The sequence below is a fragment of the Octodon degus genome, unplaced genomic scaffold (assembly GCF_000260255.1).
Source record: "Octodon degus isolate 3935 unplaced genomic scaffold, OctDeg1.0 scaffold00221, whole genome shotgun sequence".
Lineage (NCBI taxonomy): Eukaryota > Metazoa > Chordata > Mammalia > Rodentia > Octodontidae > Octodon > Octodon degus.
In genome coordinates this window covers 2782410-2794904 of record NW_004524797.1, presented here as the reverse complement: position 1 = coordinate 2794904, position 12495 = coordinate 2782410, and the positions used below count along the sequence as shown (strand labels likewise).

Below are 12495 nucleotides of genomic sequence, written 5' to 3'. Positions count from 1 at the left end.
TCATAGCGATCCTCCTTTTATCAGCCTCCCAAGGGCTGGGATTACAGGAGCCTGCTATGGTATCCAGTCTCAGTTGCCCCAGGGGTGGGGCCAGCACTGTATGCCAGGGATCGAATCCCAGTTGCTGTCAATGATTTCATAAGAGTTGAAGCAAGCATTAGAAAAGATACCCGATACAGTTGGTAATGAATTAGCCTTGAAATTTTCTTTCTTAAATAGAACACATATGCATGCACACAAGCTCTCTATTGATTTTGAGAAATCAGAATAAGTAGTCTGCAGGTATTTTTAAATGGAAATATATTCCATACAAATAAAATGTTGGAATGAAAGAGTAACTAGGGAAATACACCATCCTTACATAAATATTAACATTCCTTTCAGTGATGTCTGAGAATAGCAAACTGGATGAAGAGCATCATATTCATACCTTCTTTAACCATCCCGACACTGAGACACTTCTGAAATCGACAGTACTGACATCGGTTTCGACGTCTCTTGTCTACTGGGCAGTTTTTATTTGCCAGGCAAACATATTTTGCATTTTTCTGCACTGTTCTCTGAGAAAAATACAATACAGAGATAGTCAACTAATAGTTTCTGGAAAGAGGTAGGACCTGACAAGATGTATTTTAATTACAACGTGAAAAGCGACAGTGCAATTCGTATAATTAGATAAATTTAATTTCCTAACACGCTAGCCTGCAGGAAAAACAATTTTATTAGTGTTAGCTGCTGACAATGAAAATCATCTCAGATTGTTCTGAAGCAAGTCTCAGGAGGCACCCAACTCTGAATGATAAAATCATATCTGAAATTACCAGGTCAACATATCATTCCTTGGAGGATTAGATTATCTCCACTTTTAATATCCCTTTGGGAACAATTTTCTACTTGTTCCACTCCCCTGATTATTGCTGACCTTATTAAAATAAAATCAAAATTATCTGAGATGTACTTTGTAGCCTATCACTATCATAAGTCAAATATCACAGTAACTGGGCTTTGTCACTGAACAGAGATGAAATCATAAAAAGCAAAATCAAGATTTGTTTTGTAAAACTATGTAGGAAATATTATTCTAATTTAAAAAGAAATTAACTGGTTTTTGTATTTTATTTTATCTTTGAAGAATATATATAATATACTAGCCATTTCTGATTTTCGAAAGCAAAATCTTAAAATTACATTTAAAAAAAATCATTATCACATGTAAGAAAGAAACAAAATTCCCCAAAGACAAATAAGAGAGAAATATGAAAGCCATATATTTTGAGTGAAAATTCCCATTAATAGGTTATTTCATAAATGACTATTGATATAGACACTAAAATAGCCATATTGCAAAAGACACAGCATAAAAACCTGAGCTTGGCTATAAAAATAATCATATTTTTCAGAATCACATAGAATTTTTAAATGATACATGGAAAAACAATTAAACATATTTTGTGTTCCAAGTGTAAAAGAATGCTTGTTTGATGCAATTTAAAAACATTTGTGCAAATGGACATATTTCCCTTACAGTGAAATCATTCAGAAATTATCTGGATGTATCAACTCCAAATAGAGAATAAAGTTAGTATTTATTTGGGAAGTCTGGGCTGCATGAAAAAGGCCCAGACAACTTGGGGTTTGTGGCCTATTTTGTATCCAAATTTTAGGTTCACTTTCAACCTTTTTCAGGGGTCTTCACCTTTCATTTCTCAGTTTTCACGTTGTCACCTTTTATTTCATCATAGGGTATAAGATTCTAAACTGCTGGCACATAGCTTTAAAAATTTAACGAAGCCAAGCTACTTCAAGTCTAAAACATATCTGTCCAGTTTGAAATGCAAAATTCTAAGACACAAACATACTTCTGAGTTTCAGGATTTAAATGTAAGGATAGAAAACTTGTGTTTCTCAAAGGAAGCCCTATTTCACTGAATGCAGTAATTTCTAACAGTCTATTTCTTGGCATTATCCTCAAGACGATATGCCAATTTAAGTGCCTGGTGGCATTTTGCTTCGGGTACACATTTTCTCAATAACCTGAAGCCTTCCCCACACTTGTGTGTGCCTGCACAGTTGAAGGACAGGGAGAGATCGTTACGGTTCAATCACTGAATTCTCATCATTAACTGCACTTCATGTCACATTTTTAAAGAATTCAATTTAATGGTAGAAAGCCACTGGGTAAAACCTGCTCCTGTTCCCTTAATTAACAGATCTGTGGGGGTGGTTCTCCCCATCCTGCCCCCCCATTCAAGTATAGATTTGTTTTCAAGGAATTGCTGCAAAAAACAGAACCTGTTGGGGAACACTTAATGGAGATTTTTAGATTCATAATGAATAACCACTTTGAGATTTTGGTCAACTCTCAATTATTTAAGGGTGATTCTATTATTTATACCTCTCTTAATTGTTTTTCATTTTTTTCTCCCTTTCTGCTTTCTGTTCTACTGCCCTTCAGTGTTTCCAGTGAAATGATGTGAAAATCAAACCTGCTAAAGGAATGCAGTTACTTGAAACTTGAAGAGTTGAGATGGGGGGGATTAACCTTAATGGAAAAGGTGGGGGGCATTCTGCATTTAAAACTTCATAGTTGTGCATGAAGACCCATAGGGCATTTAACATATTGCCTAATCTTTCCACAAGCGTTTTACCATTTATCTACAAAACTCAATTAATGACACTCTTATAACCCTCACATAAAAAAATAACTGTTTGTTACTTGTATATATACCCACCTACAGGCATACATTTTTACAAATACTTCATAGTTTTCATTTAATAATAAACTTATTTCATGGACTTTACAAATTACATGTGCTTTTGTACAGGTGTTAATCTCATTCACTACAGCTATTCTCTGAGTTTTATTCCCTGATAGGGAAACAGAGGCTTAGAAAGAAGTGTCAGGCCTAAGGCTCTCACTTGAGTCTTCTACACTCAGTATCACTGAGCTCCTAGATACATCCTATTGTGCCCCCAAATCCTAGTTACTCAATCAGCCTCTCATTTCCCCTTTTCTTCTGTCCTGCCCAGCATTGGAGGTTAGGCAGTGACTTGTGTGGATCTGAAATAATGGTCAGTGGGGTGAAGAAAGAGGACAGTGGCATGAAAGTGTGCGAAGGACTCAATGACAGAAGACAGAGCAACAAAACAACTAGGTCTTCCTCCTTGACCACTCCTCCACACCTCTAATGGTGGAAAGGGCATGGAATTCTGGAGTGAAAAGGCCAGCTGGACCCATCTCAAATGCCCACATGCGCCTAAACCACTGCACAAAACCTGCCCAAGGGTTTGCCTCTCTAGAGTTGAGCTTCCTTGAGGTATGAGGAGGTGCAGACCCTCCCACTGTAAAGTTCTCCTCAGGGTCTGTGAGAGAATGAACAGTGGTGAAACGTGGTACTGTATATGGAACAGAGGTAAGGAAGGGTTTCAAAAAGATATAGTGGATTGGTGGGACTCTAACTTCTATCTTCCGTGTTGCAGCTGCCACAAACTGCTTGTGGGCAATTGCCTGTCTACTGTGCTCCAGCACAAGGGCATTCATATGAGGCCACGCAAGTATAAGTTATCATCCTGCCTCAATTTTGCTCCCCCTGTGCATGTCCTGAGGCAGCTGAAGTGCCTCTCTCCCCCACCATATCCTCAGCTATGAAATAAACATAATTATAATCTACCATCAAGATACTATTGATAGGCCAGGGAGATGGCCCAGTGGAATAAGCGCTTTCATGGCAAGCACAAGGGCCTGAGTTCAATCCCCGGTTCTGGAAAAAAAAAAAAAAAAAAAAAGATACTATTGATAAAGACAGTGAGTGGCCAAAATTTCACATCAGGCCTTTTGGACTCTGGAGTCTCAGCCCTTACTGTGAAGTCTAAGTGAGACACAAAAGTCCAGGCTCTCCCCTCTGAGATCTCGAGAGGACCGAAAGGAATGCAATGAGCTTTAAGCATTGCTGAAGCACAGATCCTTTTGACAATCTGATGAAAGCTCTCTTCAGAAAAAAAAAAATGCTCTTAAGGCAATGACAGGCCAGTTGATTCATAGACCTTTCTGGGTGGCCTTCTTGTACCCTGCCCTAAAGTTAAAAACCCCTGAGAAACACAGCTTCCAGATTACAGGACTCAAACCAGAATAGACAATGGCTACTCCTAACCACTGGCTGCAGGAAGGGGCTGGCTTGGGACTGGAGGAGAGGGGCCGTCAAGAGGAGGCAGGTTCTCACCTTGAAGAAGCCTTTGCAGCCCTCACAGGTGCGCACCCCATAGTGCTGGCAGGCGGCGTTGTCCCCACACACTGCGCACGTGCCCTCTCCTGAAGAGGAGCTCCTGTTAGGCGGTGACGGCAGGCTGGGACTCTCGCCCAGCAGGCTGGAGGCAGTAGGGGACGCCGTGAGGCCGATGGGCGTGAAAGGCAGCGGGGCCGCCCGCTTGCCCAGCAGGCTGAACGGGTGGCCCTCGAGCGCGCCAGCCTGGCTTCCCGCGGCGGCCACGGTTCCCAGGGGGAGGGTGAGCGCGGCAGCGGCCGTCGGGTTGTAGCCAAGGTGGTGGCTGCTGCTAGCAGGGCTGGGTGCGGGTGGATGCGGTGGCGAGGGTTTGAAGTCGAAGAGTGGGAAGCGCGGACTGGCCACCGTGGGCACCGTCTTCATGGGCGGGTCCAGCAGCGGGCCGGGGGCCACGCAGCCAGGAGCCGAGGGGGTCAGCGCGTCGTCCCACAGCGTCCCTGCCTGCGGGGGGAAGCCAGGCGTGGTGGGGGTGGATGGCGGGGACTGCTTGAAGTACATGGACGTGCTGGGCAGCACCTCGTCCTCCGGGCCAGAGGGCGTGGGAATGGATGGCTGCTGCTGCTGGTGATGGTGGTGGTGGTGGTGGTGGTGATGGTGGTGATGGTGGTAGCCAGGTGCTCGACCCTCTTCCATCTTGATCAAAGGCCGTGGCCCAGAGGGCTGCATTTGGTACACGCAGGAGGGCTTGATTTCGTAGCTGCTTGTGTAGCCCTCCATGAAGGTACTGAAGCTGGGCAGGGACGTCGTGGCTGTGGCCGTGATCTCTGTGCTGCCGAGGTCCATGGTCAGTTTGGCATAATCGGGATTCATGATCTCCGTGCTGTATTCCGAGCCATAGGTCTGTGCTGCATAACTGGACCCTGGAGGCGAAGGGCTATACTGGGCTTGCACACAGGGCATATCTGCAGGGCCAGGGAGAAAGGGCTCTCAGAAGCAAGTCAACACTTTACCTAACTAATAGGCAGTGTTGGAGTCACTGCTGTCTAATCTGGGAAACACAGGAAGTGACATCCTCTTCTCCTTCTGGTAGCACAGACTTAAATGCCTCATGCTTACTTTTTCCTCTCTGGGAAGACAGCTGAATCCCTGACAGACAAAAGGGACTCCAATACCCAGCATCTCTCTTTTGCTCTGCTCTCCAACAGATCTAAGGACTTAATGTCTTCCCTCATAAATAAATCCAAAGATGTTTTTAAAAAATGGCTTTGAGTCCAATAAACTAGAGTGGCCTCCTAAGTCACAAGCTGGGAGAATAGAGCAAAAGCCTACAAATGCTCATATGGTTAATTGTGGGAGAAAGAGATCATTGGTCCCCCTACCTATACACATTGATTTGTAAACCTATGGGTGAGTCGAAAAGATGTCCTGTGTGGGACTTACTGGCCAAGAAAGACAGTGACATTCTAACATTTCATGAGTGCCAACTGAAGCTGCCCACACAAGTTGTGGTTGCTTTTTCCCACCCCCTCCTCCCTCCTCCAAACAGGACTAGCAGCATGCACAAACTGGACCCCTGCTGGTAGCTTCAGCCAACTAGGTGGAGAGGTGGGAACGTAGGCCTAGGAAATGGACTGGGGGAGTCTGTGCCATCTGCAAAGAAAAAGATCAGCAGCTGAAAAAAAAAAAAACCCCACCCACCAAACCTGTTCTCTGCTATACAGTGTGTGTGCCTGTATACATACATATATACACAAACATATTTGTCAATTCTGACTAATTAGATATGTCAGCAGTGGCTGTTCTATAGTACTAGTCAACACCTATCATTCAATAGGCAAGATAGTTGAGGTATATGCTTATAACAGAAGAATTAATTCCCTAGAAAAGAAGAAAGCAGTTCTGGAATAATTTGGTTTCTCTACCAGTTTGGCTATTTTGAGCCTCTGAAGTGATTGGTATCCAAGATGCTTACTATTGTTCAGAAGAAGCTAAACTGGGGGAGAAGGTCTAGAGCATGACTGGCTCTAGTGGATGATTTACCTAATTATTTTCCTTTTTTAGGGTTAAATAGGAGTGATAAAATGGGCATTTTCTAGTGGTTGGTTTTTCTGAGCCAGAGGAAAACCAGGTGCTTAACGTCTGTTTGGAGTCTATGGTGTAAAGGTGTGACTAATAGAAACGTGAGTACTTTGGATTTCCTTTTACATCTTTCTCTTACCCACATTTCCAACTCTGATTGAGTCATGCGTGTATGGGATGAAATCTTGACTTGAAAAAAGGTGACGAGGGCCTGTTGGAAGAAGCAGTGATGAGGAGGGGCTAGTTCAAACCTTAGAAAAAAAAATTTTAATGCAGGGCCTTAAAAGCACACTCATTAGTTTGAAGCTAAAGGATTCCTTATCTTGGTGTCTGTCCAGTGGTTGGGATGAAGTGAAATGCTAACCCTTTGCAAGAAAGAATCCTGCTCTTTTGTCCACTCTCCTTCAGTACCTCTAGGATTTCTCCTAGTCTTTTGTCATTCTTTGCTGTCCTTTCCTACCTATTGCTTTTCTTTGTGGCTCTCTGAAGTTTCCAGCTGGAAGATGAGCTTGCTGAGTCTCTGTTCTACTTAATCTGCATATCTCTGGTGCCTACACAGGCCTGGCACATAGTATCCCTTTAACAAATTTCTAAAGAGGAGGTGCAAACCAAGTGCTGTCCTTTCTTTTGCCAAACTCACATTTACTCCTGGGCTTTCAGCTCAAATGTTTTTCCAGTTCTTTCTGAGCTTTACTCATCTAAATGTGTGCACCCAAATGATAACTGGGTTTATGCAAATAAAAATGCCTCTATTGCTCTAAGTGATTCCATAATTCACAAATGCATATCTTGGATATAAAACAAGGGCAAAAATTAAGACTTAAATGAATAAAAGACTATAATCTATTACAGTATTTGCAGTTTTCATAGGAAAAAATAATTCTGAGAAATGCAACGCTTAATTTAATCTGGATTTTCCACTTCTAGCAACGGGGTGTGGCACCCAGAAGAGCTTCCTTTAGGGAAATCACCTGTTCTGTAAGAAGCCTGGCCAGAACTGTGCTGGCATGCTGACCAGCTGGGCCCCCTCTGACATGTGGTTCCCCTACTCATTACTCTCTGTGGGAGGGAAAATAGGAGGTCAGAGTTTCAGACCTACCTGGAGGGTATCTTGCGCGCTGAATGGTGGGGCTGGGGGTCTCTCCAGCAGAGGCTGAGAGCGTAGAAGGCGGGGACGACCGGCGAGGCAAAGCTTCGGCGGTGCTGCCTGGCTCTACTGAGTGTTCAGACTCAGGGCCCGGGCTTGCCGGGCTGCGCTCTCCCGCAGTGGGCTCTGCAGGCACCGGACAAGAGGAAAGAAAGCGCTGTGAGACGAGGATGTGTCACAGGGTTCAGGGGTAGGCTAATTGGGGAGGTGTTGTCTCGAAAGGCTAGTTAATTACCAAAAATTAACATGAGGGTAAGTAAAAGTGTCTAAGTTGTCCCGGAATTCCCCGGCAAGAAGCATCATTTCGCCTTGGGGAAAGCTGAGGAAAGGTAGTCAACATCCACAGCATACACCGCAGTTTTGTAGCACACAAACCGAGGCTGAAAGTCCTGCAACCTGTCGTGGTCCAGAAATTGATCTCTTTGCCAGGGCTCACAAAGTCAGGAAAACTAAGGAAGGAGAACATTTGCAAATCTACTTGTCTGAATTTGGGGGTTATTGAGTGGGCACGAGCGGAAAATAGCCATTTTCCAACTCCGCCTGCCTCCACCCTTAAAATACAAATTTTACACGTTGCATAGGAAATACACAAGGTCCGGAACGAATGCATGAATGCCCCAAGGAATTAAGAAAGTCTGCGTTTTTCATTCTAAATGCTAATGGAGCTTCGCTTCTATTAGCCGCGAGTTTCGGGGGCCAGGGGTCAAGCAAACAAAAGGACACAGTGGAAAGAAGGCCAGCGCTGGAAGCCAAGCGAGGAGGGGACCCCGTTCGCGGCCGGTGGGGCGGGCGGAGGGAGGTACCCTGCTCGCAGCAGGCGGTGTCCCAGACGGTGGGAGGCTCCCAGCTACCTGGTAGCCCGGAGAGGGCACATTCCGGAGGGCGCCAAGAGAGCAGCTTCCAGACCAAAGTCTCAGGGCACTGCCTAGCGAAACTTTGTAGCTGAAAGCGCGGCTTCGCGGTCCTAGGCGAAAGGATTTGGCTGCCCCAGACTCCGGCCTGTAGTGCCTCCTTTGCTGGGGGTGGGGTGGGGGTGGGGTGGGGATAGCTCTGTGAGTAGGAATGTGAATCCCTTAAGGGCCCCCAAACCAAACACAAAACCTCCCTGGAGGTGCGGGGCGCAAGGGCTAGTAATTTTATTTCCCGCCACTCTGGTGCCCGGAGCTTAGCTGCAGGAGCGAAAGGGAGTCAGAGTACCCAGGTCTGGGACACCCTGGAGAGCCAGGAAATGGGGGATTCCCTTTCCACCCCCAGACTGAGCTGCTGCAACGGAAAGCTCGAGCTTGCAGTAGCTTTGGCACAGAGGCTCTTTCCTGGACTGTAGCGTCTGCTTCTCGTCCCAATGCATCTTCTGTGAGTGTCTCCAGCAACTCTCCCACCCTCTCCTCCAGTGGGTACCGGGGATCCTACTCCTCCCGGGAGGCCTTTCAAGCACAGCCCTTCTCTGAGGGCCGGCCTTTGAACTCGGGTGGATGGGGCTCTCGGCTTCCCCAGGAAGGGGTTCCTCTCAAGCGCCCAGCACTCTAGGGAGAGAGCCGCACCGCCCTTTTTACTGCCCAACCGCGCGCCCCACCGCTCTCTCCGCCCCCCTGAACGGCCGGTTACCTAGGCAAAGCCTCCGCGCCTGGAAACACGTTCTGCCGCTCTCGCTCGCGGCCGCCGGGGCCAGTGGCATAGAACCTCGGGGTTGTAAATTAGGAAGCAATAACTACCTCTGTCAAAGCTCTTTTCTTTCTCGTGGGTAGACGAAAGGAACACCCCCGTATTCCCCTCCCCGTGGCGAAGTGTGTGGAGGAAACCGTGAAACACACCATTGTGACCCGGGCTCCTCCGCGGAGTTTCCACCCAGGCCGAGCGGGGGCGGAGGTTGGGCGGGGACAGGAGAGGTGGAGGACAGACGGACAGAAAGGGAAAGACTCCGATTCTCAGAAAGAGCAAGTCTGGTGTGTGGGGGGGGATTTCTGCGAGAGCTTGGTCCTAGGGAAGAGGAGAGGGGGGAGGACTTGAAGGGGGGAGGAGCGGGTAAAGAGGGTGCGGTGGCCTGAGAAGTCTTTGATACTCAACGCAAGCGCATCTTGTTAAGCTAAAATACCCAGAATAAAGTAATTTCATTCATTGTGTTCAGTTTCTGCATTGAGCATCTTCTCTTTTCTCTTATTTCTCTACCGTGGGAAAAAGAGATCCAGCGCTGTATTTGCGATGGAATGACCGAACCTCCCGGCACCTCCCTCCCGGCACTCCAAGGCCCTGGGATAACAGCCTGAGATCTCTGATTACTAAACTCTTTGCAGCTCTTCCCTCTGGAGAATCCGGGAGCCTAAGTAAAAAGCGATCTCCAGGAACGTTCTTGGAAATCAAGGGACCAATGCTGTTCCCCTCAGAACAGCTCAGGCTCCCAACATGTTCCAGAAAAGTGCCTGGAGAGCTCAGTCGCCGCGGGCTGAGCTCGCTGGACTGCTCCGGTCTCGCGACCGAGAGCTTTCACAATAGTAATACACTCGCGGCAACTTCTCCGCAAGTGCGAGCTCTGCCAGTGACAAGTAAAACATGCCTTTCCCACACCCAGCCAAGGCCGAGAGGAGAGGGATTTGATCCCCACGCGTGCTGGGGCGCGGGAGCCGGCAATTATAACCGATTACCTCCGAAGGGAAAAGTGTAAACTGGTAAGTCAGCGAGGCCAGGCAGACGTGTTTAGTGGAGCCCCAGGCTCATTTCAATACAATAAGCCACATTCCCACAATTATGCCCTCTTTCCAAAGATCCTCCAAGCGCTTCAGCGAACTCCGGCCACTGCTGCCCAGGCCTCTACCCTCCTTAAGCTTTCTCCCAGACAACCAGCTCTGTTCCACCACTAGGTACATTAACTTGGATCCACCAGAGCAACTATTTTCAATCCTACTTAAGCGGCAGGAAAATTACTGCCGTTCGTCACCGGGCTGCAACTCCCTGCCGCTGCCGCCGCCGCCGCCGCCGCCGAGAGCATCATTACCATGACAACTAGAGCCGAAATACCCTGAATTACATCGCCCGAGCTGCAATTGCACAAATCCCGGTCCTCCTCTTTGTTAGAGGTTTTTCGCCTCTTGGGGTGGGGAGAGGACTTCCATCAGCTCCCGAATCCCTGCCGGCACACTACAGGGGAAAAGTTTTAGATTCCAACCCATGGGCGGCTGAGCGAGCAAAGCCAGAGTAGAAAGGTGTGTGTGTGTGTGTGTGTGTGTGTGTGTGTGTGTGTGTGTGTGTGGGCCCTGCGCTCAAAGTTGTCAATTTCAAGATCCACGCTTCCCAGCGCGCCAACTTTTTAGCAAGTCCCCTTATTAACTGGGTAAATCGCATACGTACTTGAATGCTGTGGCGGTTCCGTCTTTAGAACGAGTTTCTAGAGAGATGCCCCGAAATCTGCACAGGGGGGTAGTCACAGCTGCTGTCCCGGACGGGCTGCGGTGGACAAGCCCAGCGGCTCCCGGAGGCGGTGAGCTGCTGGCCTGGGATGCTGCGGTCCCGACTCATGGGAGAGCGCCGCCGAGAGGTTCTGCCGGCGTCCTGGCTCCGGCCACCGCCAGGGGGGAGGATGCCGCCGCTTCTCCCACCTCCACGGCCACCGCCTGCGCTGTCAGCGTCGCCCAGTGAGCCCAGGAGGGGCGTCCGGCTGCGGCGCGGCGCTGCACCGGCGAGGGCGCAGGGCAGGAGGGGTGTGAGCGCGGGGAGAGGGCAGCGTGTGTGCGCGCGTGTCTGCGTGTGCGAGTGAGGGAGCGGGTGTGAGCGCGTCTGTGTACGGGCAGCGGAGGAGGAGCGGGAGCTAGAAGGGTGGGGGGCGGGAGGCAGGAGACTCCGCTCTCCCGGCTGCGCGTTCGCTCGCTCTCTCGGCACGTCATTTATGCCACAGGAGCCCTAGCGGCCTCTCCATAGAGTGCCTGGAATGCGAGACGTCAATGTGACGCCATGGGACGCTACGTCACCCTCCTCCTCCCTCCCCTGGCCCAGCCGGTTCCGCGTGTGCGAGGGAGGGCGTGTGTGTGTTTGTGCGCGCGCGCCCGCTCCTCGGCCCTTGGCGCGGCCGCACCATGGAAACGGCGCCCGGGCCGGGGGCTGGGCCACCCCGCGCTGTCAGCGCTCGGCCGCGGCGCGGCTCGCCAGGGCGCGCGCTTTCCGGAGGGTGCAGCGGCCGCCAGCGGGTCAGGCGGGCCCGCCCAGCTGTCAGGCTCGGGTGGAGCGGAGCTGGAGGAGCGCTGCTGGCGCGCCTCCGAGGCTGCCCCGGGGCACCGAGCCAGGGCGCGGGGGCAGGGGAGAGGACAGCTCTTCCGAAAGGGATGGCCCCGCCGGCCAGCTTCTCCGAGTGACCTGGCAGCCCTCGCTGGAGGATTTCTGGCTCCAGCCCGAAGACTCCCCGAGGTGCGGCTGCGCTTCCCTCCCGGAGTGCTGCTGAAGCTGTTTCCGTCTTTCGGGTCCTCCGTGCCTAGGCTAATTCCCTCCTCCTTCCATCACAGGTTGGGGACTCGTTTCGCACAGGGATGCAGACGGCTGTGGGGATTTTATTTCTTTACACTTAGGGCGCTGGTTTCCTAACTGGACATATTATAACACAACGAAGTGCACAGCCATCATTCACTCGCACGCTGCAGCAGAAACTACTTAACGTGTATGAAACAAACACACGTGCTGAGCAGCTGAGCGAGTGTGTCTGCTGCAAATCTTCCCTCCTCCCCAGCACCCTGTCAGAAATGGAGTTCTCGACTCGTGCTTTCACTTTTTTGAAAGTTGTAGATGCTCCCTTTACTTTCTCAAAGGAAACATTTAAAAATTAGCAAGTATCATTTGGCCTACCTAGGGGACATTCTCTGGTCTTCTGGGACACATTTACATTGAAATAGTGTGCCGAGAGTCGGGGTGACTGTATAAAGGACAGCATTTTCTCCCTTGGAAATAATGTTTTAAGTGCGAGTTTCTGGCTTGAAAACGAAATCAAAATGTATCAGTTAAAAGACTCCTAGTCCAAAAGATTGCTGCTGAGTGAAAGCAGTCTCTTTCAGAAATGAATTTTTGAGAAGG

General features: G+C 49.1%; 1 protein-coding gene across 3 annotated transcripts in view; it reads right to left on the bottom strand.

Moving 5' to 3' along the window:
- Nr4a3 (nuclear receptor subfamily 4 group A member 3) overlaps nucleotides 1–11335 on the bottom strand; it is a 38244-nt gene extending 26909 nt beyond the window's left edge. Inside the window, exons 1-4 of one of the 3 annotated variants that reach the window (XM_023705466.1) lie at nucleotides 10789–11335; nucleotides 7399–7572; nucleotides 4221–5182; nucleotides 431–560 (exon numbers count right to left, since the gene is read on the bottom strand). In XM_023705466.1, coding sequence (XP_023561234.1) covers nucleotides 431–560; nucleotides 4221–5180 — 1090 coding nt within the window. In that variant the 5' untranslated portion in view covers nucleotides 5181–5182; nucleotides 7399–7572; nucleotides 10789–11335. Of the gene's footprint in view, nucleotides 1–430; nucleotides 561–4220; nucleotides 5183–6438; nucleotides 6511–7398; nucleotides 7573–10788 lie in introns of those variants that run through there. The other 2 variants (XM_023705465.1, XM_004645225.2) reach the window with 2 other exon arrangements.
- Between the last annotated feature and the right edge of the window lie 1160 nt (nucleotides 11336–12495).